This window comes from Mixophyes fleayi, chromosome 3 (assembly GCF_038048845.1).
Source record: "Mixophyes fleayi isolate aMixFle1 chromosome 3, aMixFle1.hap1, whole genome shotgun sequence".
Taxonomy (NCBI): domain Eukaryota; kingdom Metazoa; phylum Chordata; class Amphibia; order Anura; family Limnodynastidae; genus Mixophyes; species Mixophyes fleayi.
The window spans coordinates 1,332,904-1,359,115 of record NC_134404.1 but is presented as its reverse complement, the minus strand read 5'-3'; the positions used below and the strand labels follow the sequence as shown (position 1 = coordinate 1,359,115).

The 26,212-nt window shown below is 44.0% G+C and overlaps 1 protein-coding gene across 1 annotated transcript in view; it reads left to right on the top strand.

Moving 5' to 3' along the window:
* Window positions 1-11,405, top strand: part of LOC142143291 (scavenger receptor cysteine-rich domain-containing group B protein-like) — a 46,013-nt gene extending 34,608 nt beyond the window's left edge. Inside the window, exons 8-9 of the mRNA XM_075201008.1 lie at window positions 9,442-9,756; window positions 10,571-11,405. Of these exons, the coding sequence (XP_075057109.1) occupies window positions 9,442-9,756; window positions 10,571-10,587 (332 nt within the window). The 3' untranslated portion in view covers window positions 10,588-11,405. The remainder of the gene's footprint in view (window positions 1-9,441; window positions 9,757-10,570) is intronic.
* Window positions 11,406-26,212: the final 14,807 nt, after the last annotated feature.

The following is a 26,212-nucleotide window of genomic DNA, read 5'->3' as shown; positions in this document are numbered from 1 at the left end:
TGTCTTCTCCCCCCTCCACCTGCCCCCTTGATCCCATCCTCTGTCGCCTCCTCAGATCCCTCTCACTCACTGCCTGCTCATACCTGGCTCATCTCTTCAATTTATCCCTCTCGTCTGGTACTTTTCCTTCGTCCTTCAAAAATGCTCTAGTCTCACCCATTTTCAAAAAACGGAATCTTGATCCCACCTCCCTGTCCAATTAGCACCCCATCTCTCTCCTCCCCTTTGCCTCTAAATTACTCGAACGGCTAGTCTACAGCTCTCTCACTACCTACCTCTCCAATAACTTCTTCCTAGATCCTCTCTAATCCGGTTTGTGCCCCCCCACTCCACCGAAACTTCCCTAGCTAAAGTCACTAATGACCTCCTATCTGCCAAATGTAAATGCCACTACTCCCTCCTCCTGAACCTTTCTGCAGTCTTTCATACAGTTGATCACCCTCTCCTGCTGCATACACTTCGCTTCTTAGGACTTTCCAACACTGTCCTCTGTTGGTTCATTTCCTATTTCTCTAACCGCTCCTTCACTGGCTCCTCCTCCTCCTCTTCCCTACTTCCTGTAGGAGTCCCTCAGGGCTCCATCCTTGGCCCTCTGCTCTTTTTCTACACCTCTTCACTGGGTGATCTTATAAGCTCCTTCAGCCTCAAGTACAGCCTCCTTCTAGGCCACCAAAACTCTCATCCACTCTCTGATCATCTCCTGCCTGGATTATTGCAACCTTCTCCTCACTGGCCTCCCTCTTATTATTATTACTATTATTATCATTTATTTGTTAGGCGCCACAAGGTATCCGCACGCCGCACACAGTACTAACAGTAGACTATACAGGGTGTAACAGTACAGAACAATGAACAAAAAGTACCAATACTTCAGAAACTCCGGCCAGTCATATGCAGTAAAGACGGAGCGGAAGAACAGGTATGGAGACAGGAGGGGAGGGGGCCCTGCTCATACGAGCTTACATCCTAAGGGAGGGTAAACAGACCAGGCACAAGAGGAGCCAGTGAAGCAAGAGGAGAGAAGGGAGGATGAGCAAAGGGAGGAGATGGGGGTTAAGTAGATGGTTGGTAGGCTTTGAGGAATAGGTGAGTTTTGAGTGCACGTTTGAAGGAGCACAGAGTAGGAGAGAGATGGATGGAACAAGGGAGGTCGTTCCAGAGAAGGGGGGCTGCACGGGAGAAGTCTTGGATTCTGGAGTGGGAAGAGGTGATAAGGGTGGAGGAGAGGCGGCGGTCGTTGGCCGAGCGCAGGGAGCGGGCAGGAGTGTGAATGGAGAGGAGGTTAGAGATATAAGGGGCAGTAGAGTAAGAGAGAGCCTTGTAAGTGGTGGTGAGGAGTTTGAAAAGGATTCTGTAGGGGAAGGGGAGCCAGTGTAGGGCAAGGCAGAGAGGGGAGACGGAGGAGGAGCGGCGTGAGAGGAAGATGAGTATTGCGGCCGCATTGAGTATAGAGCGGAGGGGTGAGAGACAGGAGTGGGGGAGGCCAGTGAGGAGGAGGTTACAATAATCAAGGCGGGAGATGATGAGTGCGTGGATGATAGTTTTGGTGGCATCCTGAGAGAGAAAAGGACGGATGCGGGCGATGTTGCGTAGTTGGAAGCGACAGGCTTGGGCAAGGGAATGAATGTGAGGGGGAAAAAGAGAGAGAGGAGTCGAGGGTGACACCCAGGCAGCGAAGTTGGGTGACAGGAGATGGTGGTGTTGTTGACGACAATAGAGAGGTCATCGTGGGATGGGAGTCTGGGCGGAGGAAAGACAAGGAGTTCAGTTTTAGAGATATTGATTTTGAGAAAGCGCTCGGACACCCATAAGGAGATGGCGGAGAGGCAGTCAGATACCCGAGCGAGGAGGGTGGAGGAAAGATCAGGAGAGGAGATATAGAGTTGAATGTCATCAGCATAAAGGTGATACTAAAGACTGAAGGAGGAGATGAGAGCACCAAGGGAGGAAGTGTAGAGCGAAAAGAGTAGAGGGCCAAGACAGAGCCCTGCGGGACTCCTACGGGGAGAGGGTAGGGTGAGGAGGAAGAACCAGACGTGAATACAGAGAAGGAGCGATTAGCGAGGTATGAGGCGAACCAGGCATGGACAGAACCAGAGAGGCCGAGAGAGAGAAGAGTTTGCAGCAGGAGGGGGTGGTCCACGGTGTCAAAGGCTGCAGAGAGGTCAAGGAGGATGAGTACGGAGAAGTGACCCTTGGATTTGGCTAATAGGAGATCATTAGTAACCTTGGCCAGGGCAGTTTCGGTAGAATGGAGGGGGCGGTAGCCAGATTGGAGAGGGTCAAGGAGGGAATTGTCCGTGAGGTGCCTGGTTAGGCGGCTGCAGACAATCCGCTCAAGTAATTTGAAGGCATAGGGGAGAAGAGAGAGAGGGCGATAATTAGCAAGAGAGGTGGGGTCAAGATTGGGTTTTTTGAGGATAGGAGAGATAAGAGCGTGTTTAAAAGAGGAGGGTACTGAGGGTACTACACCAGAGGAGAGTGGTAGGTTGAAAAGGTGTGCTAGGTAAGAGCAGGCCGTTGGAAAGAGAGTGAAGGAGGTGGGAGGGGATGGGATCGAAAGGGCAGGTAGAGGGTGGAGAGGAAAGAATAAGGGAGCGAACTTCTTCACCGTTTGTAGGGCTGAAGTAGCACCAGAGTTGGTTGATGGGGGGAGGTGAAGCGATGAGGGTGGCGGGAGAAGGGGAGGAGGAGATCTTCAGTCTGATGGCCTCAATTTTGGAAGAGAAGAAAGTGACGAAGTTAGAAGCGGAGAGGGAAGTCGGGGGAGGGGGGGAGGAGGGAGCTGAAGGTGGCAAAGAGGCGGCGGGGATTGGAGGACTGAGAAGAAATGAGGGACTTAAAGAAGGATTGTTTAGCGAGGGAGAGGGCAGAGGAGAAAGAAGAGAGTATGAATTTAAAGTCTCGCTCCTTTTCAGTCCATACTTAATGCTGCAGCCGGTCTTATTGTTACGGTGCTGGTAGTTACAGGTCTGATAGTCAGAGCAGGCCTGTACACGACCAGATGCTGAGTCTACTAGGTTCAGAATAAGGAGGCAAGACACAATGTTCTTCAATACTTCAATGAAAAACATATATATATATATATATATATATATATATAAATATGCAGATGATGATATACAGATGTCAATTAGCCACGGCGGAGCGTGACAAGGTGATAACCACAATAGCAGTCTATTCACAGCACAGATGATAATATGCAGGTGTCCAATAGCCACGGCGGAGCGTGACAAGGATAAACACAATAACAGTCTTGTTATATGCACATGAACAGACTTGCAGCAGGCTGTGAATCAGTAGAAGCACAATAGAGAGAAAACAAAGTCTTGGTAATATGCACAAGATGATACTTGCAGCAGGGAAATCCCAGTAGAAGTGCTCCAGCACTAGATAGAGAACTGAAACTCATACACAGGAAGACACAGGAGTCCAAGGAATCAGGCTAGCAACAAGTTGCACTGACAGTGAGCAGATGTCAGTGCTGAGTTTAAATAGAGCAGGTAAAGTGACCACGCCCTGAGGGTGAGTCATGTGATGCACAGAAAAACAGAGCAGACAGGGAAAGTAACAAAACCTGGTCAGGATTGTTAGACTTATCTACATTGCTGTCTTCCAACAACTGCTGCTTCACCTCCCATGTAGGGAATTACTTTGATATTTGCACCTTCGACCACTAGAGGTCTCTACATTTGTAAACTTGCTCTCAGATTTGCCCTTATCCAAGATGGCCAGAATGGCATCAAGGAGAAACCATCTTGGATCCTGTTTCCTGTTTGGGCCTATAATAGGCACCTCCTGGATTAGACATGTGATTGAGTATTCTGCCTGCTCAGCTTCTGTCACTTACTGCACTTTCTTGCATTCATGACTGCCCTGCCTGTGTACCGACCCGGCAATCGTCTGACTACCCTGCCTGTGTACCGACCCGGCAATCGTCCGACTACTCGCTGGATATGTACTCGGCCATTGGGCTTCAGATAATACCAGCAGCATCGTTACATCCCATCTGGTCACCACCTCTCATTCCTGCATTCAAGACTTCTCCCATGCTGCCCTCCTTCTCTGGAACAATCTGCCCCATTCTATCAGGCTGTCACCTAGCTGTCAAACTTTAAACGCTCCCTGAAGCCATCTGTTCAGGTTAGCCCACCCTTCTTCTGCCTAACCCTGCCCTCTTACAACCCTCTTCTCTATCTTTGTGTACTCACCTCTCTATACCTCACCAGCTCCTACTTATTCCTTACTTCCTTCCCCTCAGTGTTCTCATCCCTCACCCCATCTTGGTGCTCGGTGTCTCCTGTCAGTCTCCCCTCACCTTTAGATTGTAAGCTCCCTTGAGCAGTGCTCTCTTTCCTCGTGTCCTCCGCCTCTTCTCTCCATTTCATCACTTGACCCCTGTCCCCATCTTTCCTGTTCTCTAGTGCCTCCTCTTCTCTATCCCTGCCTTGATCCTGTATGTGGTGCCCACTGTATAGGACACTCGCGCAACCCTTTTTTCACTCCCCATATCCCTCCGTCACTTCCCTCTCTATCTGTACACTGGAAGTCACTTTTATGTGTCTGCACTGTGCACCCTTCACTGTCAAATGGTAATTATTTATTTATACGTTTTGCACTTTGCTTTTACTTCATCTTGGTTTCTGTACTACCCTGTATGCCATATATCGTTACCCTGTACTGCTATTCCTTGCCCTATGTACGGCGCTGCAGACCCTTTGTGGTGCCTCATAAAGAAAAAATAATAATAAAATAATTTGAAGGGGCCTTCACCTTATAGAAATACTTTCCTCCGCCTGGGGCAAGGTGGCATATGCAAAAACTCCAGTAAGATTTATTTAGTTAGTGGGATCGCAGACAAATATCTCTGGGTCATATCATTCAATTAAAAAGGACTGGAAGTCTCTGAACTCGTAGCAGAATCCAAAATTAAGGGAACTGGAAGTGTTTCTGTTAGAACCAGACAGGATAAAACTCGCAACAGACTCCAGTATCATAGACTGGGGGAGTTCATCTCCTGTCAAAGGTAGTACAAGGTGCAAGGTCACAAAACCAGAAAAAATAACACATAAAAATTCTGGAAACATGGGCAGTCTGAAATGCAATTCAGTCTTTTAAGCCTCTATTACAGGGAAAGTGTCTCAAGGTATTCTCAGACAACAGGAGTGATCTCGCCTTCATGATTTGTCAAAGAGCTACTTGCAGCAGGAGCATGATAACAGAGGTAGCAAAAAATGTCATCCACAGGGAGATACCTGAAGTCCCTCTTGGCACTGTATGTGGTGGGAAGACAACTTGTCATAGCCGATGATCTCAGTGGAAAACAAGTTCATCCAGGAGAGTGGACTCTGCACCAGGAAATATTCCAGTTGTTAACATGAGAGTTTGGCTGCCCTCAAGTAGACATAATGGGGACATATTACAACACCAAAGTGCCCAGTTTCTTCCTTCGTCATAAAGTTCCAGGACCTGAAGAAATAGATGCTATGACAATCCTTTGGACCTTTAATCCCTTCCCTCCATTTCCTCTCATTGCTCGTCCCCTGAAAAAGATCAAAAAGGAAAAAACATAAGTGATAGCAGTTCTTCCATTCTGACAATAACCCCCGTGGTTTGCGATAGCTTGTGAAATGCATCAGGATCAGCCATGGTCTGTTCATCTTCAGCAAGACTTCTTACACCAGGGTCCAGTTCTTCATCCAAATCCAAAAGGGCTATCTTTGATACAATGGAGATTGAGCGGTCATTGCTCAGTATAAAGACATTTCAGAGAAGATGATAGACACAGATACCAAGATAGCTTAGAAGAACTTATTATCCATTTTTGTTCCTGAGAGTGACTTTTACTGATATCCCCACCATCATCATGGGTGATTTCAACATCCCTATTTCTAATCCACGTTCCAATGCTGCTTCCAAACTACTCTCTCTAACCTCCTCCCTCGGCCTCTCCCAGTGGATTGAATCCACTACTCATCAGAATGGCCACTGTCTTCATCTTGTTTTCCTATAGAAATGCTCTTGACACTGCTAAACAAGCATACTACCGATCTCTCATCTATGCTCAGGCCTCTAACCCCAAACTCCTCTTTAACACATTTAACTCTCTTCTGAATCCTAAGGTGGCTTAAACTGAAGGCTGTATTCCTAGTAGCTATTACTTTTGCCTATATAATTGGTGCAAATAATAATTTATGGATGTTTGCTGGAAAAGGTAGCACTAAGGACTGTTCCAGTTTTATTTCCTAAAGTGCTGTCCACTTTTTATATTAATTAAGAAATTATTCGGCCATCCTTCTGTTCGCAACCAACTAATGATAAAGAAAGAAAGCTACACACCTTGGATTTAGTCAGAGCAATCTCTGTGCACTAATCCAAAACAGAGGTACTCATCTTGTTTGGACCCCTGGACCTTGAGATAGAAGCTCCATCGTGATCTCTTCCTCTCAAACAACCTAAACCTTCTAGCAATAACAGAAACATGGCTCACGCAATCAGACACTGCCTCACCTGCAGCCGTTTCACATGGTGGTCTCCATTTCACCCACACCCCCAGACCAGGAGGCAGACAAGGAGGGGGGTTTGGACTACTTCTCTCCCCACAGTGCACATTCACAGTTCTACCAAATGTCCCATCACTCACGTTCACATCTTTTGAAGTACATGCTGTTAGGATTTTTAACCCATTCTCTATGCGTGTTGCTGTCATCTATCGCCCCCCTGGTCCACACCAACAATTTCTTGAACACTTCTCTGCATGGCTTCCTCGCTTCTTATCTACTGATATCCCCACCATCATCCTGGGTGATTTCAACATCTCTATTTCTAATCCACGTTCCAATGCTGCTTCCAAACTACTCTCTCTAACCTTCTCACTAGACCTCTCCCAGTGGATTGAATCATCTACTCATCAGGATGGCCACTGTCTTCATCTTGTTTTCTCTAGACTATGCTCAGTTTCTCATTTCCTTAACACTCCTTTCCCCCTCTCGGATCATCACCTTATTAGCTACTCGCTCACCCCCAGTTCTTTACTCTCCCCAGTGTCAAACTCTTCCAAGCCTCCTCACAACCGCAGGAATTTAAACTCTATTCTTCTTCAACAGTTTTCCACCTCTCCCCAACACCTTCTCTCCCCAATTTCTACATTCTCCTCTCCTGATCGGGCAGTACCCCATTTTCATCGAAACCCTAGCAACTGCCCTGGATCAAGTGGCTCCAGCGACACTACATACTTCGCGTAGAATTTGTTGCCAACCGTGGCACACTACAGTAACACGAACTCTACAAAAACTTTCTCGTAAAGCAGAACGTCACTGGCGTAAATCTTGTGCCTCTAATGATTTCATCACATATACTGATATCTACCACTCCTATAGAAATGCTCTGGACCCTGCTAAACAAGCCTACTTCCAATCTCTCATCTATGCTCAGGCCTCTAATCCCAAATGCCTCTTTAACACATTTAACTCTCTTCTGAATCCTCCTGCCCCAAATCCTCCAACTACCATCAGTGCCCAGGATCTTGCTTCCTATTTCAAGGACAAAATTGATAAGATCAGGCTTGAAATGGTTTCATCTCCCTTGACAAGCAATCGGCTCAATTCCATTGTAGCACCCTCTGACACTCTCTCTTCATTTGATCCCACAAATGAAGAGGAAGTTTCTACTCTTTTCTCATCTTCCTACTCTACCTCCTGTCCTCTTGATCCCATTCCCTCACAAATTAGTATGTCCCTGTCTCCTGTACTCATTCCCCCTCTAACTAAAATCTGTAATCTATCTCTTTGTACTGGTATTTTTCCATCACTATTCAAGCATGCAGTGATTACTCCCATTTTAAAAAAACAGAATTCTGACCCTAACTCTCTCGTAAATTACCGCCCCATCTCCCAGCTCCCATGCCCCTCCAAGCTTCTCGAGAGAATTGCCTACACTCGCCTCACACACTTTCTTACAGTAAACAACCTGTTGGATCCTCTTCAGTCAGGGCTTTCACTCTCAACACTCCACAGAGACTGCACTGACCAAAGTTGTCAATGATCTGATCACAGCAAAAAATAATAACCTTTATTCTCTTCTAATTCTCCTGGATCTCTCTGCTGCATTTGACACTGTTGACCACTCTCTCCTCATACAAACACTACAATTCCTAGGTCTTGAAGGCACTGTCCTATCCTGTGCTGCCTGATCTTTCACCATCTGTGTTGTCTCGCGTTACTGACTGTCTTTCTGCCATTTCATCTTGGATGTCTTCTCGCCAACTCAAACTCAATCTTTCAAAAACTGAATTAATAATATTCCCACCCAAGAACAGAAGCTTCCTGCCTGACATTTCTATTTCTGTTGATAACATGACCATAAATCCCACCCCGCAAGCTCGTTGCCTAGGTGTAATCCTTGATTCACAACTGTCGTTTATTCCCCACATCAACTCTATATCTAAATCATGTTACATACATCTAAAGAACATTTCCAGAATACGCACATATCTGACACAAGATACTGCAAAAATATTAATTCATGCACTGATCATCTCCCGCATCGACTATTGCAATTCCCTCTTTACTGGTCTTCCCAAAGTCAGACTTGAACCCCTACAATCTATTTTGCACGCAGCGGCTAGATTGATTTTCCTTACTAACCGTTATTCCTCTGCTGAGCCACTCTGTCAATCTCTACATTGGCTGCCTGTATTTCAACGAATCCAATATAAAATTATTCTACTAACATACAAGGCCATCAACAAAATTGCACCAAAATAGATTTCCTCACTTGTCTCAAAATATCTCCCAAATCGACACCTCTGTTCTGCACAAGATCTGCGTCTCTCTTCCACTCTCATCACATCCTCCCACTCTTGGTTACAGGACTTTTTTCGGGCTGCACCTACTTTGTGGAATTCCCTCCCTCGCACAGTAAGACTTTCCTCTAGTCTTCAAACCTTCAAGCGTTCACTGAAAACCCACCTCTTCAGCCAAGGTTATGATATTCCTCAACCACCATCTTAATTTCCCTAGATTACCCTATTACCATCCTCTACACAGCTAATGCAAGACAACAACCCTCTGACCAACACTGCAACACACACAGCCCATTCAGTACTTTTACCTTTGCGTTCTAGCTGGTCCATTGTGCAATATGATGTAGCACATGCCCTTGTGTTTCTAACTCCCATTGTCCCATAGATTGTAAGCTTGCGAGCAGGGTTCTCTTACCTCTCTGTCTGTATGTATTACCCAGTATTGTCTTATTAATGTTTGTTCCCAATTGTAAAGCGCTGCGGAATTTGCTGGCGCTATGTAAATAAATGTTGATGATGGGGAAGTCTATGAACATGGACTTGGTGGGAGGGTTGTACCTATACATCATATACATTTATACAAGATGTCATGTAGTATGTTCCCTTGTAGCATGTTGACCAATGTCATGTTTCTCCAGTGATCTCCCAGGTGAGACTGGTGGATGGAGGGAAACCCTGTTCCGGGCGTGTTGAGATCTTCTACAAAGAACAGTGGGGGACAGTGTGTGACGAGACTTGGGATCTCTCTGACGCTAATGTGGTGTGTAGACAAGTTGGCTGTGGCCCTGCCATGCGAGCTCCAGTAGGGGCTTATTTTGGCCCTGGGTCTGGACACATTTGGTTGGAGAAGATTTACTGTCATGGCTCGGAGTCTGCATTGTCCGCTTGTGGAGCTGTGATATCTAGGAAGACGCTATGTGTCCACTCACAAGATGCCGGGGTGGTTTGTGAAGGTGAGACCAGACATGTGTCATCTACACACAACATGATCACGTTCACACGTAACATATGAGAGAGACAACATTACATGGCCACCAAACATGTAACATATGACAGGGGTCACGTCTGTACACACAACATAATCCCTTCCCCATAGAAAGTGGCTTATAGTTTGGGCTGTTCCTCACAGGCCATAAAAGTCTCCAATTCATGGATCATTTTATCACACTAAACCTATTGTTTACTACACTGTGTCATCCTCTCGTCATCCGTTCTGGGTCCTGTTCGCTGATAGCTTCAGGTGTCTGGGAGAAGTTACAGTGGGTTGGACATTGGTCGCTTTATGTAAGGCCTGGTTAGACCAGAGATATGGGCAGCTATCTGCTATAAAGTGTGTATATATCATTATTATAGTATTATTATATATATTATGTCACTGGACGTATTACAGAAACGAGTTAACATGCTCATTTTGAGTATTGTAACCATCGGCTGAACATACAGATGTGTCTATTAATCATTTATTATGTACAGTTTATACATTTTTAACAACAGACTACATTGGAATTGTTTCACTTATTTATGTTCTGCAGATGGAGCGCAGGCGGATTGGGACTGTGAAACACGGGGGGAGGGGCGAGGGGCACAAAAGAAATGTCCTGGTGTAGAAATGATAAATTCAGACTGGTATTTGTTAGTTAGATGGGGCACTGACTATACACTCTAACAATGTAACTGTTGTGTATATTATGTACATACAATAGGATATTGTCTGATCTATTCAATTGTGTAACTAATATAATTGTATTTTTTTCTCTAATTTAACAGAAAAGAAGGTGTTCTAGCTGTGAAGCCACAAGGGACAGAATATGGTTAGAGAGATATTGTCCCACATGAGAGTCCTCCTGCCCCATCCATTATATCGCTATTACCTTTATGTAAACGTATAAACATCTTCCCCATGTTTACCCTGTCCTTATCCAGCTCATGTCAGGATCATGTGAGATAAACATGCCCCAAAATCACAGAGAGAGAGAGGAGGCATCAGACTCATAAGGTCCTCATCTGGATGTCCTCTCACCTGAGATTTACCTGAGTCTTCTTCTACCAATCACCATGATGTCCTCTCACCTGAGTCTGTTTCTTCTACCAATCACCTGGATGTCCTCTCACCTGAGACTTACCTGAGTCACTGCTCATGTTTCTAATTACCTGTAACATGGGGAAAGGTTTAGCCTGATTCCCCATAATTCTTTGAAATGTGGGTGTCAGTGCATTTGGGGGGTGGGGGGTTGTATTCCTTGCCTTCTTTGACATTAGCTATTTTATCTAGAATAAGTGAGAGAATTCTCAAGTTTGAATAATGAAGAAGTATTTGACTTCAGCCCAGTAACGTTAAGACAGGGGCTAGTTTATAGATAATGCTTTAATGTGCAGAAAATGTAGAAATAATTGCAAGCGTCCGATGGATTCAATAGACGATCTGCAGCCTCATTGCTACGAGAGATCCCTGACTACATCGCAACTAACGTCTACGGATAGAGTCGCAGACAATGGAAGGACAGCAGATATGGCTCCTGCGTTACATTCTGTGTACATTTCCTGTATATAATCAGTAACTTGCTAAACATTTGTCTATTAATTAAAAATAAATCCATCCTTATGTTGTGTGTTTTTATGATCATTTTGAGAGACCACTAGATTTAGAATAAAAGATCATTCATGTGACAAGGAATCGTACACATGTATAGATAGAATATTGTAAAAACACAAGTGAAGTTTTTACCAAAGTCCATTCTTGCATCTGCACCTAAAAGTCCACTGAGAAAACACTTACAGAGCGGCCAATGATCTACTTACAGCAAAGTCTAGTGGTCACTTCATACTCATCCTCCCGGAACTTTCTGCTGCTCCTACCCTCTCCCATCAGTATCTTGTGACCAACTGTCTCTCTATCTTCACATGGATGTCCCCGTCCTACCTAAAGCTCAATATGACTAATATAGAACTTATCCTACTCCCTCCTCATAAAGCCACCTCTTCCCCTCAAATCTCCCTCACCATCAATAACCCCACAATCTCCTCACTCCCAAGCCCAGTGCCTTGGTCTCACACCTGGCTCCATCCTTTGCTTTATTCATCACATACAGTCTCTCTCAGTCCTTCACAATATTGTCAGAATACTCCCTTATCCAAGATGTAACAAACTCCTTTACATGTAAATATGATAAATGTTTACCAGGAATATGTTTTTGATAATCAAGAAAATTTATTGCCTTCCAGAGAGAGTGATTCACTTGCGGACCCTCTCTCTATGTATCTAAGAAAGATTAAGGGTAAAAGGTGTTAGATGTAAAGAACTGTTCAGCTGTTTTGGGTGCTGGAAACCTGTGAGGACCTGTTCATTAGGAAGCCTGACTAACTAGGGGCATCATCATGGGGACTCTGGTCTGATCGGCCCCAAAAAACATATCCCTTATGGGAGACGTGGAGGAGGTAGAGGAGATGGTAGCCTCAGGTCTAATGGAAACATCCAGGAGCTGCATTAAAGACTGTCCCTGACATCTATGCTACGCCGAGTGTAGAAGATAAGCTGGACCAGATAGGGGCCACCCATTTTGTGTCTATCCTGGATTTGCATTAGGCAAAATATGCAAAACTCCAGAGAAATAGGAGCGTTTTATGATTGTAGAATGTCCACCTGTCACAGGCTTCCATAGATGCCATAGATATTTACAGTCCCACCTTGAGAAGCCGCTGATACAAGTGCTCGATGGGTACGGACGGAGTGTAGTACCTATGTAACCTGTGTGCCCAAAGCCTAAGATAGAGGCCATCGGGGACTGGCCCCAAATCAAGGCCAAGAAATAGGTCCAGCACTAAATGAGGATGCATCAAAGCCTTGTAATATCAGGTGTGAGCACCAGATGCCCGAGCACCAGGAGGTGAAGTATTATTATCAATTATATTTACCTATAAAATTCTGGGGCTGATTTATTAAAGAGCAAAAAGTGAGGGCCTCTGGTTCTTCTTCTCTCTGGTCTCTGGTATTAATAGGGATATATGATAACTGCCAAAAAACTGTGCAGTCTGTAGCAATCGCAATGGAGTCAATGGCCTTCATCCAGGGGTTCCTCCATTATCAGCAGGGGGCCCAAATTTTATTCAAGCACTCGTGTGGGACTTAATCAGCAACGTAAAGTAGTCATTTCACACAAGAGTATATTGAAAGGATCTCACCTGGTCAGATGTATCCCCCATCTAAGTGTCCACACGGCCAGATGAGTGGCTTTAAGATCCTAATGTCTCCACAGTCTGTGTGAGCTGTTGTAGCCAAATCTTATATGACAGCGTTCCCACCTGTTCTTAATGGTGATATTCAATAAGCACAAATCCAGGTTTAGTAGTTGACTGCTTCATAGACCCGACCAGGATAGTAAGACTTTCTCACAGATAACTTCTCTTCCCATAATCACCTATATATAGTAATTCCATGTCTCAGTATCACGGACACCTGTAGTAGTAATATCACTCTAAAACCTTGTAATCTCCTCAGAAACTGTCTTATTTTCATGGTTTACATTATTAGTACTTATCAGCCATGAAATATAAATCAAGATTAAAAAATACAACAGTTTCTATCTCTGGATTCTGAACGGCTAGAAGAGTGATGTGTTGCCTAATTAATAAATTAATTAGGTCCCTAGTATTTCCAACACAAAAAACATACAAAAAATCTCCATATAGGACTAAACTCATGTTAGTACTGACATCTGTTTTATATTCTAACTTCCATGTCAGAGAACTTAAAACACAACCGTAGACCCATAAATCTTCAGAAAACTGTCCTCTGTATTACTGTCAGGAGAGAAGTACAGAGAAACAAAGGTGGAACAAATAACAAAAGAAATAAAAAAAAGTGAGGACCTCCCTTTTGAAACATAAGAATTCTCCAGCCTTTGTAGCTAAAGATCATCTCATCAATAAGGGAGTCATAGATTATGAGATAGAGTTGATAGAAAAGAAAAACAAGAAATTCAGGATAGCTACATCTGACTATGAGTCAAATAGGGTGAGAATATATAAGAGAAATATAGCACAAGCACATAAAGATCGACAATGGTGGACAAGAGTCCCTCCCTGGATAAATAGAGAGAAGGGACATTCTAGGTCGAGACCAAAGATGTACTATTTGATAAATAGGTTACGCTCTAGACTTGACTCAGATGGAACAAGTGCTCATAAAAAGAAAACCATAAGGAACCTCTCCTTAACAAGAGATACCCATTATAATTTTAGGAGAGAAGACCCAAAAACTGGGGGCTAGACCCAAAATGTATTTTGACACAGTTCAATCACCTTTTTTTTCTCACTAGACGCAATCTTGATGCTCTAGACCCTATTACTTTCTCCTTCTCTCTCCAAGCTCTCCTGTCTCCTCTTCCCAACCTGGTCTGCCATGACCGGGCAACCTCTTTCTACAACCTCTCCCTCACCACTGCCCTGGGTGTGGTCCCCCCCGCCTCTTCTGTCCACCACCGCTGCTTGATACCCCCATCTTGGCACTCCAAATTTACCCCGTTCCTGCAGAAGTGCACTCGTGCAGCTGAGCGACTCTGGAGGATATCTCGCTCCCTGGCCAACTTCCTTCATTTTAAATTTATCCTCTCTTCCTACAGCTCTGCCCTCTCCCTCACTAAACAATTCTTCTTTAAGTCCCTCATTTCTTCTAAGTCCTCTTTGCCACATTCAACTCCCTCCCCTCTTATCCAGCTCTTCCTCTCTGCTACCGACTTTTTCTCCCCCAAAATTGAGGCAATCAGACTCAACATCTCCTCCTCACATGATCCTTCTGCCATTTTTATCCTTCAACCATCCTCCAACAACCTTCTCTGGTGCTCCTTCCATCCTACTTTGGGTGTAGAAGTCCACTACCTTATTCTTTCCTCTCCTCCGTCTACCTGCCACCTATATCCCATCCCCTCTCACCTCCTTCGCTCCCTTTCCCCCACTGCCTGCTCCTACCTTGCACATCTCTTCAACCTATCTCTCTCCCATTCTCAAAAAACACAATCTTGACCCCACCTCACTCGTTAACTACTTCCCCATTTCACTTCTCCCCTACACCTCTAAATTACTTCAGCTGGTTTATCACCGATCCCCTCACCAGGCACCTCTTGGACAGCGACCTCCTTGACCCTCTCCAATCTGGCTTTCGCCCCCTCCACTCCACTGAAACTGCCCTGGCCAAAGTTACTATATATCTTCTCTCGGCTAAATCCAGGGGTCAATTCTCCCTGCTCATCCTCCTGGACCCCTTTGTAGCCCTCAACACAGTGGGCCAAACACTTCTGTTACAGTCCCTTCTTTCTCTCTGCCTCTCTGACTCTGTTCTTGCATGGTTCACCTGATACCTCACCAACAGCTCCATCTCTATATCCACTTCTGCTTCATCATTCTCCCCTTCCGCCATGCCTTTAGGAGTCCTTCAGGGCTCAGTTCTTGGCCCTCTATACTTTTCAATGTACACTACCTCCCTGGGTGATACATCACTTCCTTCGGTCTCCAGTATCACCTTCGCGCCAATGACATTCAACTCTACCTCTGTTCTCCTGATACCCCCCCCCCCTCCCTCTCTCTCATGTATCCATCTGCCTTTCGCACATCTCCTCTTGGCTGTCTTCATGTTTTTTCAAAATTAACATTGCCAAAACTGAACTCATTGTCTTCCCTCCTTTTAGATCTTCATCCCATCTTGATCTCTCGATAAATGTTAGCAACACCACCATCTCATCTGTTCCCCAACTCCGCTGCCTGGGCATCACCCTAGATTCCTGCCTCTCATTTGTCCCCCACATCCAATCTCTTGCCTAATCCTCTTGCTTTCAACTACGCAACATGCCCGCATCTGGCCCTTCCTATCTCAGGATGCCACTAAAACCATTATCAATGCACTCATCCTTTCCCATCTTGATTACTGCAACCTTGCCCTCACCTACCCATTTCTTCTGTATTTATTGTGGCTTGGAGACTTATATTCCTTTCACACCGCTCTTCTTCTGCCTCCCCTCTCTGTCTTGTCCTACACTGACTCCCTTTCCCTACAGAATCCTTTTCAAACTCCATACTCTCACCTATAAGTCCCTCTCCCACTCCACTACCCCATATATCTCCAATCTCCTCTCCATTCACACTCCCTCCCATTCCCTGTGATCAGCCAATGACCATCGCCTTTCCTCCACTCTGATCACCTCATCCCAATCCAGAATCCAAGATTTCTCCCGGTCTGCCCCCCTCCATTGGAACAATCTCCTACGCTCTATCCGACTGTCCCGTAGTCTGTGCACCTTCAAATGGGAACTTAAAACTTCTCTGTTCCTCTAAGCCTACCAGCCATCCACCTAACCATCTCTCCATGTTCTCTTCGCCTATCCCCTTACTAGCTCCACTTGTGCGAGATCTCACTGACTCCCCATTGTGCCTCCTGTCTGTTTGTCCTCCCTTTAGAATGTAAGCTCTTAGGAGCAGGGCCCTCGTCCCTCCTGTGTCTCTACCTATTCTTCTGCTCCAACGTCACTGTACTCGGTATGCTTGGAGCTCTTGGTATTACTCTATTATTGTTCTGTACTGTGTCACCCTGTATGGTCTACTGTTTGTGTTCTGTACGGCGCTGCGGAAACCTTGTGGCGCCCTATAAATAAAGGATAATAATAAATGGTTTCCGCCAGTGAAGAGATGATGATTTTGTGTCTTACATTTTATTTCACCTGTTCTCCTTTCACTATTGACTGTGATCGTCACTTCTTTCCTGTACCAGTAATATTTATGGCTTTCTCCACATACACTTCCCTTAATTAGAGGCCCGGTCTACAGTCTAATATCACAATCACATTGTCATTGTTATTGCTCAGCGTAGATCACTCACCTCTCTGTCTCCAACCAAAGATGGGGGGGGGGGGGGGTATAATCCCCCCAGGAAACCAGGTGACTGAGCCAGTACAATAAGCTTCAAGCATTGCAATATTTCATCAGCCATGTGAATGTCAGTTTTTTGAGGGGTATTTTTGAGAAGTTCCCTACCATGTACTAATATGTATTTCCTCCCCAAGTAGGGCGCTTCTCAAACATACCCCCCCAAAAAATTTATATTTTACCCCTCAAAAAATATAAATAATAAAAAATAACTAACCCCCCCCCCCCCAAATACAATCCATAAACAAAGCAAAAATCTTAATTGCGGATGTTAAATAGAAATGTTTAGATAAAATATTTCTGGTTTTCTTCAACAATAACAACTGTAAAATGAGATGAGACAGACAGAGAGACATCGGCCATAGGAGAGACAGACAGAGAGACTTCGGCCATAGGAGAGACAGACAGAGAGACAGGGACAGACAGACAGACATCAGCCATAGGAGAGACAGACAGAGAGACAGGGACAGACAGAGAGACATCGGCCATAGGAGAGACAGACAGAGAGACTTCGGCCATAGGAGAGACAGACAGAGGGACAGGGACAGACAGACAGACATCAGCCATAGGAGAGACAGACAGAGAGACAGGGACAGACAGAGAGACATCGGCCATAGGAGAGACAGACAGACTGAAAATAATCAGAAAGAAGAGAGGCAATCATTAAAGAGACAGACAACAGACATGGGAGAGTCACACAGTTTGGATTAATGTGAAAGAGACAGACAGAAAGACAGACATCGGCAATAGGAGACAGAAACTGGAATAATAAGAAAGAAAAGAGACAGATAGACATCAATCCTGGGAAAGACAGACATCAATTTTTAGACAGACAGACAGAGAGATAGACATCAGTCATTAGAGAAACAGAGACTGGAATAATGAAAAAGAAAAGAGACAGACACACAGAGAGATCAGTTGTGGGAGAGACAGACAGAGAGAGAGACAGGAAAACATTGGCCATATGTAAGACAGACACACACACACACAGGATAATCAGAAATAAGATAGACAGACATATAGACAAAGAGACAGACATCAGTCATGGGAGAGACACACAAATGGGATTAATAAGAAAAAGAGAAAGAAGAGAGACATACATACAGATAGAGAGACAGAGACAGTCATCAGTTATTGGAGAGACAGAAACACTGAATAAATAAGAAAGAAGATAGACGAAGAGACAGGTAGACATATAGAGATCGACAGACATACATTGGTCATGAGAGAGACAGACATCAGTCATTAGAGACAGACAGAGAGACAGTCACAGGTCACCGGAGAGAGACACAAATGGGATTAATAAGAAAAAAAAGAGACATCAGTAATTGGAGAGACAGACAGAATGAATAAATAAGAAAGAAGACAAATAGACAGGTAGACATATATATAGAAAGAGAGAGACAGACATTTGTCATGAGAGAGATAGACTGAGACAGACCTCAGTCATGAGAGAGAGACAGTCATGGGTCACAGGAGATTCAGACAGTTACAGTCAGTTATGGGTCACAGAAGAGACAGAGACAGAGAGCGAGACAGAGGTTGGTCACAGGAGAGACAGACAAAGAGACAGTCATGGGTGTCAGAAGAGATAGACAAAGAGAGACACTCGTGGGTCACAGGATAGACTGACAGCGAGACAGTCGTGGGTCACAGGAGAGGGAGACAAAGAGACAGTCATGGGTGACAGAAGAGACAGACAAAGAGAGACAGTCGTGGGTCACAGGAGTCACAGACAGACAGCGAGACAGTCGTGGGTCACAGGAGAGACAGACAGACAAAGAGACAGTCATGGGTGACAGAAGAGACAGACAAAGAGAGACAGTCGTGGGTCACAGGAGTCACAGACAGACAGAGTCAGACAGAAAGCAGGAGAAGTCAGAATACATTTATAGGAAAAGCTGATTTATGAGATTGAAATGAGTGAAATATAAAAAGAAATTATTCATACAATGAAACGACATGAGAGAGCGGAGGAAACAGCAGGATTAGAGTGAAATAAGAGCGCTGATTAGAGGGGGAGGAAGAGGAATAGAGGCCAACAATTAGGAGGCACAAGAACCTGGCAGGACACAGATGGAGAGAGCGAGAGAGTGGGAGGAAGAAACGTGAGTGACAAAGAGCCAGGGCGGCCTAACGGCCCTCAGACAATGTCGGGGGCCCAGACTATTCACAGCTGAGAACACAACATCACAGGAGGCTCCGGGAATGAGCTGTACTCTGCGTTATATCTGCTTCACTTATTATAAGAATGTAAATAATCATCCAGTAACAATGGTAAGAACACACCAGATAACCTGCATAGATTTCATGTCCCAGAACATTAACCTCTCCAAAGGTTTGACTGACCCGTCGTACCCAGAGAGCTGTGACCTCTCAACGACTGTGACCTCTCAACGACTGTGACCTCTCAACGACTGGGATCTCTCAGTGACTGTGACCTCTCAACGACTGTGACATCTCAACGACTGTGACCTCTCAGTGACTGTGACCTCTCAACGACTGTGACATCTCAACGACTGTGACCTCTCAACGACTGTGACCTCTCAACGACTGTGACCTCTCAATGACTGTGATCCCTCAATGACTGTGACCTCTCAATGACTGTGACCTCTCAACGACTGTGACCTCTCAACGACTGGGACCTCTCAGGGCAGCACAGTGGCCTAGTGGTTAGCACATCTGCCTCACAGCACTGCAGTCATGAGTTCGATTCCCGACCATGGCCTTATCTGTGTGGAGTTTGTATGTTCTCCCTGTGTTTGCATGGGTTTCCTCCTGGTCCTCCCACACTCCAAAAACATACTGGTAGGTTAATTGGCTGCAATCAAAAATTGACCCTAGTGTCTCCCTCTCTGTCTGTCTGTGTGTATATTAGGGAATTTAGACTGTAAGCTCCAATGGGGCAGGGACTGATGTGAATGAGTTCTCTGTACAGCGCTGCGGAATTAGTGGCGCTATATAAATAAATGATGATGATGACTGTGACCTCTCAACGACTGTGACGTCTCAATGACTGTGACCTCTCCACAGTAATAATCTTAACAGAGCTGTTACCTCGTGAAAATTTTGACCTCTGCAGTTGTGACCTGTGAATGACGGTCTCTTTCCCAGAATGGGAAACCTGCACAAGGATGTGACCTTTTACAAATTGTGAACTTTGCAGACTAGTGACCTCCCGAAAGCTGTACCTTCTTGAGAGTTGTGACATTCCCAAATCAGTAACATTCCCAGAGCTGGGACGTCTCCAAAATTGTGACCTTCCCAGTGGGGACCAGACCCAGGCTGGACCCCACTGGCCTTTTGTGATTGGCTGGCAGTGAAGTGGAGTCCCAGGATATCTTCTCTTCGATCGTCGTTTTTTGTTTTATTTATACTGATTTAGACTTCAGTGGATCCAGAAAAAAAGAAAAAATATATATTAAAGTGGTGAACAAGTGTTTTGGTGAAGTTTTTTTAATTGAAATAAAGTTTATTTAATATTGTGGGTGCTCTTGGTATAAAGTAATAAAGCTGCCTCTCCAGGGGTCCCAGTCTTGTTAGTTACCACAGGCATCATGGCTCAGTGGTGTTGAAATGAGCTGCAACGCTACCAGCATGGGGCTCGAAGCCTCTTGGAAGGGGGGAACATGCTGCTCTTTGCACGCCCACTTTCCCAGCTGTTTCTTTCTCTAGCGGAGGTGTCCCCCCTTTGCCGCAGAGAAGACAGACATGCACAGTGCAGGTTTACATGATGCCACTCTCAGTTACGATGTGTAGACAGACAGACAGTTATGAGTGAACAAAGAAACGCTTGAGAGCCAGAAAGGGGAAGGAAGAGAGGTGGCGAGCGGACTAAAGTAGGATGGGCCTGAGCCCAGGAGTGTGGCCGCAACTAGCAGGACCAGAGCCAGTAATGGAGGGGAGGGAGAGGAGTAGACCAAGGCAGAAGTCCAGAGTCGAGGTTGAGGAATGAAGCTGGGTGCCAGAAACAACAGGAAGGTGACAGGAGGAGGACACAAGGAATAGAGATCCCTGCTCGTAGGACTTTTCAGTCTAGGGGAGGAGGCAGACCATTAGGAAACACCATGGGGAGTCAGGGTGAGGGGACTGGAAATCTGAATGGAGGGCAGAAAGGGGGACTAGAGCAGTGAGGGAACTTGAAATCGGAAGGGAGAGCAGAAAAGTGCTGGTGAAATGAATAGAGGAGGAAAAGAGAGGATGAGATGAAAATGATAAGTGAGAAAGGATAAAGAAAGGGGGTAGAGGAGTGGGGGGGGGGGGGGGGAGAGAGAGATTAGTCTCGCTGCAGCAGGGTCTGTGGACTGAAGAGGGCCAAGATGGGAGCAGGGGACACCAGTTAGGAGGAGGTTGCAGTGGTTGAGGCGGGAAATGATCAGAGAATGGATGAGAGTTTTGGTGGCATCAGTAGGGATGAGAGTTTTGGTGGCATCAGTAGAGAGCAAGGGTCGTATATGAGCAATATTGCGTTAACGAAAGCAGCAGGATTGGGTGAGGGATTGGATATGGGGGATGAAGGAGAGGGAGGAGTCAAGGATGGCACCTAGGCAGCAAACTTGGGGAATGGAGGAGATTTTAGTATTAACAACAGAGGATGGGAGGGTAGGGAAGTGCAGATTTGGCCATGTTAGCTTTAAGGAAACGGTGGAACATCCAGGAGGAGAGGGAGAAGTGAAAGAGGTGGGCAAAGTGGGAGCAGACAGCAGACAAGAGGGTTCCAAGGAAATAGGAGGGAATAACATTAAGGGAGCATGTTGAGGGGGGGACAAGAGGTTGGGGAGGTATGAGGGAAGTGAGAGGAGGAGGTTTTGTTTCTGATGGATTTGATTTTGGAGATGAAGAAGGTGGCAAGTCAGTGGCAGCGATGGAGGGTGGAAGGAGATGAGGTGGAGGAGAGAGCAAGGAGACGAAAGTGGCGAAAAGGCCACAGTGGTTGGATGACTGAGCTAATATGAGAAACGTGAAGAATGGTTGTTTGGCTAGGAAGAGGGCAGAGTGTTAGGAGGAGAAAATGAACTTGAAGTGAAGAAAATCTGCCAGGGAAGGAGATTTTCTCCAGTGACATTCAGCAGTATGTGAACATCTTTTGAGGAGTCATGTGAGCTTAGTGCCAGGGTTAGAATTTGGAACAGCAGAGAGAAACAGAGGTGGCAGGACAGGCGGCGCAAGGACAGAGGGAGTGGTTGTAAAGGGAGGTTGCCAGGTGGGGACAGGTCACGATGGGTAAGGGGGAGAGGAGAGTTTCAAGGGAGGTGGAAAAAATAGTAATGTCTGGTTTGTCAAGGCTATTTGTTTAGGTGATGGAAGTGGCTGATGAGGAGATGGTGAAGGAAAGGAGATGATGGTCATAGAGAGAAAGGAAATACAGAGAGGTCAGAAGGAGAGCAAAGATAGGAGAAGACAAGGTCAAGGGAGTGGCCGAGACATTGGGTGGGGGAGGTGGTCCATTCTGAAAGGCCAAAAGATGAATTATAATGTGTTATACTATGTGTTAGCTATAGGCAATGCTTGTGTAGGGTCCCTGGGCCCCCGAGGCAGCTACCCACCTACTACACCACCTCCTCTCTGGCACTGGACTGCTCCTGGAAAGTTCTCACCTTGTGTGGAATGAGAAGGTGGCATCTTCTGCTCCTCTGAAACTAGGAATGTGGCAACATAGTCCAGCGCCATACTCCCAGCTTCTGACTGGTGCTTAGTGTGGGGGCATTGTGTTCTTCATTCAGTGTTTTAATTGCCCCTAAATCATTGCACCCCAGTTGACTGTGCAGGCCCGGGCTATAGGTGTGAAGATTTTGGATAATTGCATTAATGAAAAGGGAGCTGAATGGCTCATAGGGTCGAAGAGACCATATGGTAGGTGGATTAACTAAGGATATATGTTTCTACGTTTATGCAGAAGATACCTAATTATGGACCTTGTGTCTCTCTACATTTTATATTTTATACTAAAAATGTCAAAGACTGAACCAACTTTGAATAAAGCGAATTTTGCCAAACCCATAAATGTGTCCAGATAGGTGATTGGTGGCATGATGTGAGTGTGTTCTCTATATAAATAAATGATGATGATGATGATAATGATGATAATGATGATGATGATGATGGTGATGATGATGGTAGTGATGATGATGATGATGATGATGATGATGATGTATTGCTCGACGGGTACGAGTCCATTCTTACTAGTAGCATCAGACAGGCTGTGACGGAGGACAGTGGTCAATATGTCACAAGATTTAATGTCTCTGCATTATGACATCAGCGGCTGGAACCAGAAGGTGTTGGCAGCAGGAACAGATTAACAATTACATCAAAGTGGATCTGGCAGTTTCGCATCTGCTGTATACAGAGGAGATACTGAGCAGTCTCTCCAAGACTCTGGTGATCATTCAGATACCAGTCCGTCCCTCCACAGAGACCCAGCAACCAATATTACTACTAATCACTAAATAGTCTTATTCCCCTATAACTACTCCTGTCCCCGGGATCCAGACTCAATCATCTGTCCTCCAATGAGTAACCTGTGTTATCTGCACATCACAATATATAGCCAGAACCTCCGTAACCTACAGGGGACCAACTTCTCATGAAGGTCTAGATTGTAAGCTCCTCTAGCTAGGGTCCCTTATGCTGCATATGTCATGTGACCACTTCTCTCGTGAGATGATTAGATGGTTTTGCTGCTCAGTTGGGGTTAATATGGTCACAGAGAAACCTTCAGGCGACTTTACTCCCAGGTACATTTTATTGAGTTTTTCTCCAACGTGTCACAAAATTGGTATTTAAGGCCACAAAGGTCCATAACATACAAGGTATCCGGACCACAGAAAGTATTACAGTAATAATAAACACAAAGTACTAAAGACCAGATTCACAAAACTTGAGTTAGATCGAAATCGCTGCTGATAACAACATTTTACTTATCTCCATATTCATAAAAGTCTTAAGTCATTTTTAAGACGGATACAGTCGAAATGACAAAAGAATACTGAGAACAACTCCAGATACCTCCAGATGGATGGCTGACATTAGTGAACATAGGGCTTCATTTAAAGCAGAGAGGTGTGTTATACAGAGAGGTATGTTATATAGGGCAGCACAGTGGCCTAGTGGTTAGCACGTCTGCCTCACAGCACTGGGGTCATGAGTTCGATTCCCGACCATGGCCTTATCTGTGTGGAGTTTGTATGTTCTCCCTGTGTTTGCGTGGGTTTCCTCCGGGTGCTCCGGTTTCCTCCCACACTCCAAAAACATACTGGTAGGGTAATTGGCTGCAATCAAAAAAATTGACCCTAGTCTCTCCCTCTCTGTCTCTCTGTCTGTCTGTCTGTCTCTGTGTGTGAGTGTGTGTCTATAGTAGGGAATTTAGACTGTAAGCTCCAATGGGGCAGGGACTGATGTGAATGAGTTCTCTGTACAGCGCTGCGGAATTAGTGGCGCTATATAAATAAATGATGATGATGATGATGATATACAGTAATGTTATACAGAGAGGTGTTATACAGAAATATGTTATATACAGTAATGTTATACAGAGAGGTGTTATACAGAAATATGTGTTATACAGAGGTATGTTATATACAGTAATGTTATACACAGAGAGGTATGTTATACAGAGGTATGTTATATACAGTAATGTTATACAGAGAGGTGTTATACAGAAATATGTTATACAGAGGTATGTTATATACAGTAATGTTATACAGAGAGGTATGTTATATACAGTAATGTTATACAGAGAGGTGTTATACAGAAATATGTTATATACAGTAATGTTATACAGAGGTATGTTATATACAGTAATGTCATACAGAGAGGTATGGTATATACAGTAATGTTAGACAGAGAGGTATGTTATACAGAGGTATGTTATATACAGTAATGTTATACAGAGAGGTATATTATATACAGTAATGTTATACAGAAATATGTTATATACAGTAATGTTATACAGAGGTATGTTATATACAGTAATGTTATACACAGAGAGGTATGTTATATACAGTAATGTTATACAGAGGTATGTTATATACAGTAATGTTATACAGAGAGGTGTTATACAGAAATATGTTATATACAGTAATGTTATACAGAGAGGTGTGTTATACAGAAATATGTTATATACAGTAATGTTATACAGAGGTATGTTATATACAGTAATGTTATACACAGAGAGGTATGTTATATACAGTAATGTTATACAGAGAGGTATGTTATATACAGTAATGTCATACAGAGAGGTATGGTATATACAGTAATGTTATACAGAGAGGTATGTTATACAGAGGTATGGTATATACAGTAATGTTATACAGAGGTATGGTATATACAGTAATGTTATACAGAGAGGTATGTTATACAGAAGTATGTTATAAACAGTAATGTTATACAGAGAGGTATGTTATATACAGTAATGTTATACAAAGAGATGTGTTATACAGAAGTATGTTATATACAGTAATGTTATACAGAGAGGTATGTTATACAGACATATGTTATATACATTAATGTTATACAGAGAGGTGTGTTCTATACAGTAATGTTATACAGACATATGTTATATACAGTAATGTTATACAGAGAGGTATGTTTTACAGAAATATGTTATATACAGTAATGTTATACATAGAGGTGTGTTCTATACAGTAATGTTATACAGAGAGGTGTGTTATACAGAAATATGTTATATACAGTAATGTTATACAGAGAGGTATGTTATACAGAAGTATGTTCTATACAGTAATGTTATACAGAGAGGTATGTTATACAGAAGTATGTTCTATACAGTAATGTTATACAGAGAGGTATGTTATACAGAGAGGTGTGTTATACAGAGGTATGTTATATACAGTAATGTTATACAGAGAGGTGTTATACAGAAATATGTTATATACAGTAATATTATACAGAGAGGTGTGTTATACAGAAATATGTTATATACAGTAATGTTATACAGAGGTATGTTATATACAGTAATGTTATACAGAGAGGTATGTTATATACAGTAATGTTATACAGAGGTATGTTATATACAGTAATGTCATACAGAGAGGTATGGTATATACAGTAATGTTAGACAGAGAGGTATGTTATACAGAGGTATGTTATATACAGTAATGTTATACAGAGAGGTATATTATATACAGTAATGTTATACAGACATATGTTATATACATTAATGTTATACAGAGAGGTATGTTATACAGAAGTATGTTATATACAGTAATGTTATACAGAGAGGTATGTTATATACAGTAATGTTATACAGACATATGTTATATACATTAATGTTATACAGAGAGGTGTGTTATACAGAAGTATGTTATATACAGTAATGTTATACAGAGAGGTGTGTTATACAGAAGTATGTTATATACAGTAATGTTATACAGAGGTATGTTATATACAGTAATGTTATACAGAGAGGTATGTTATATACAGTAATGTTATACAGAGAGGTGTGTTATACAGAAGTATGTTATATACAGTAATGTTATA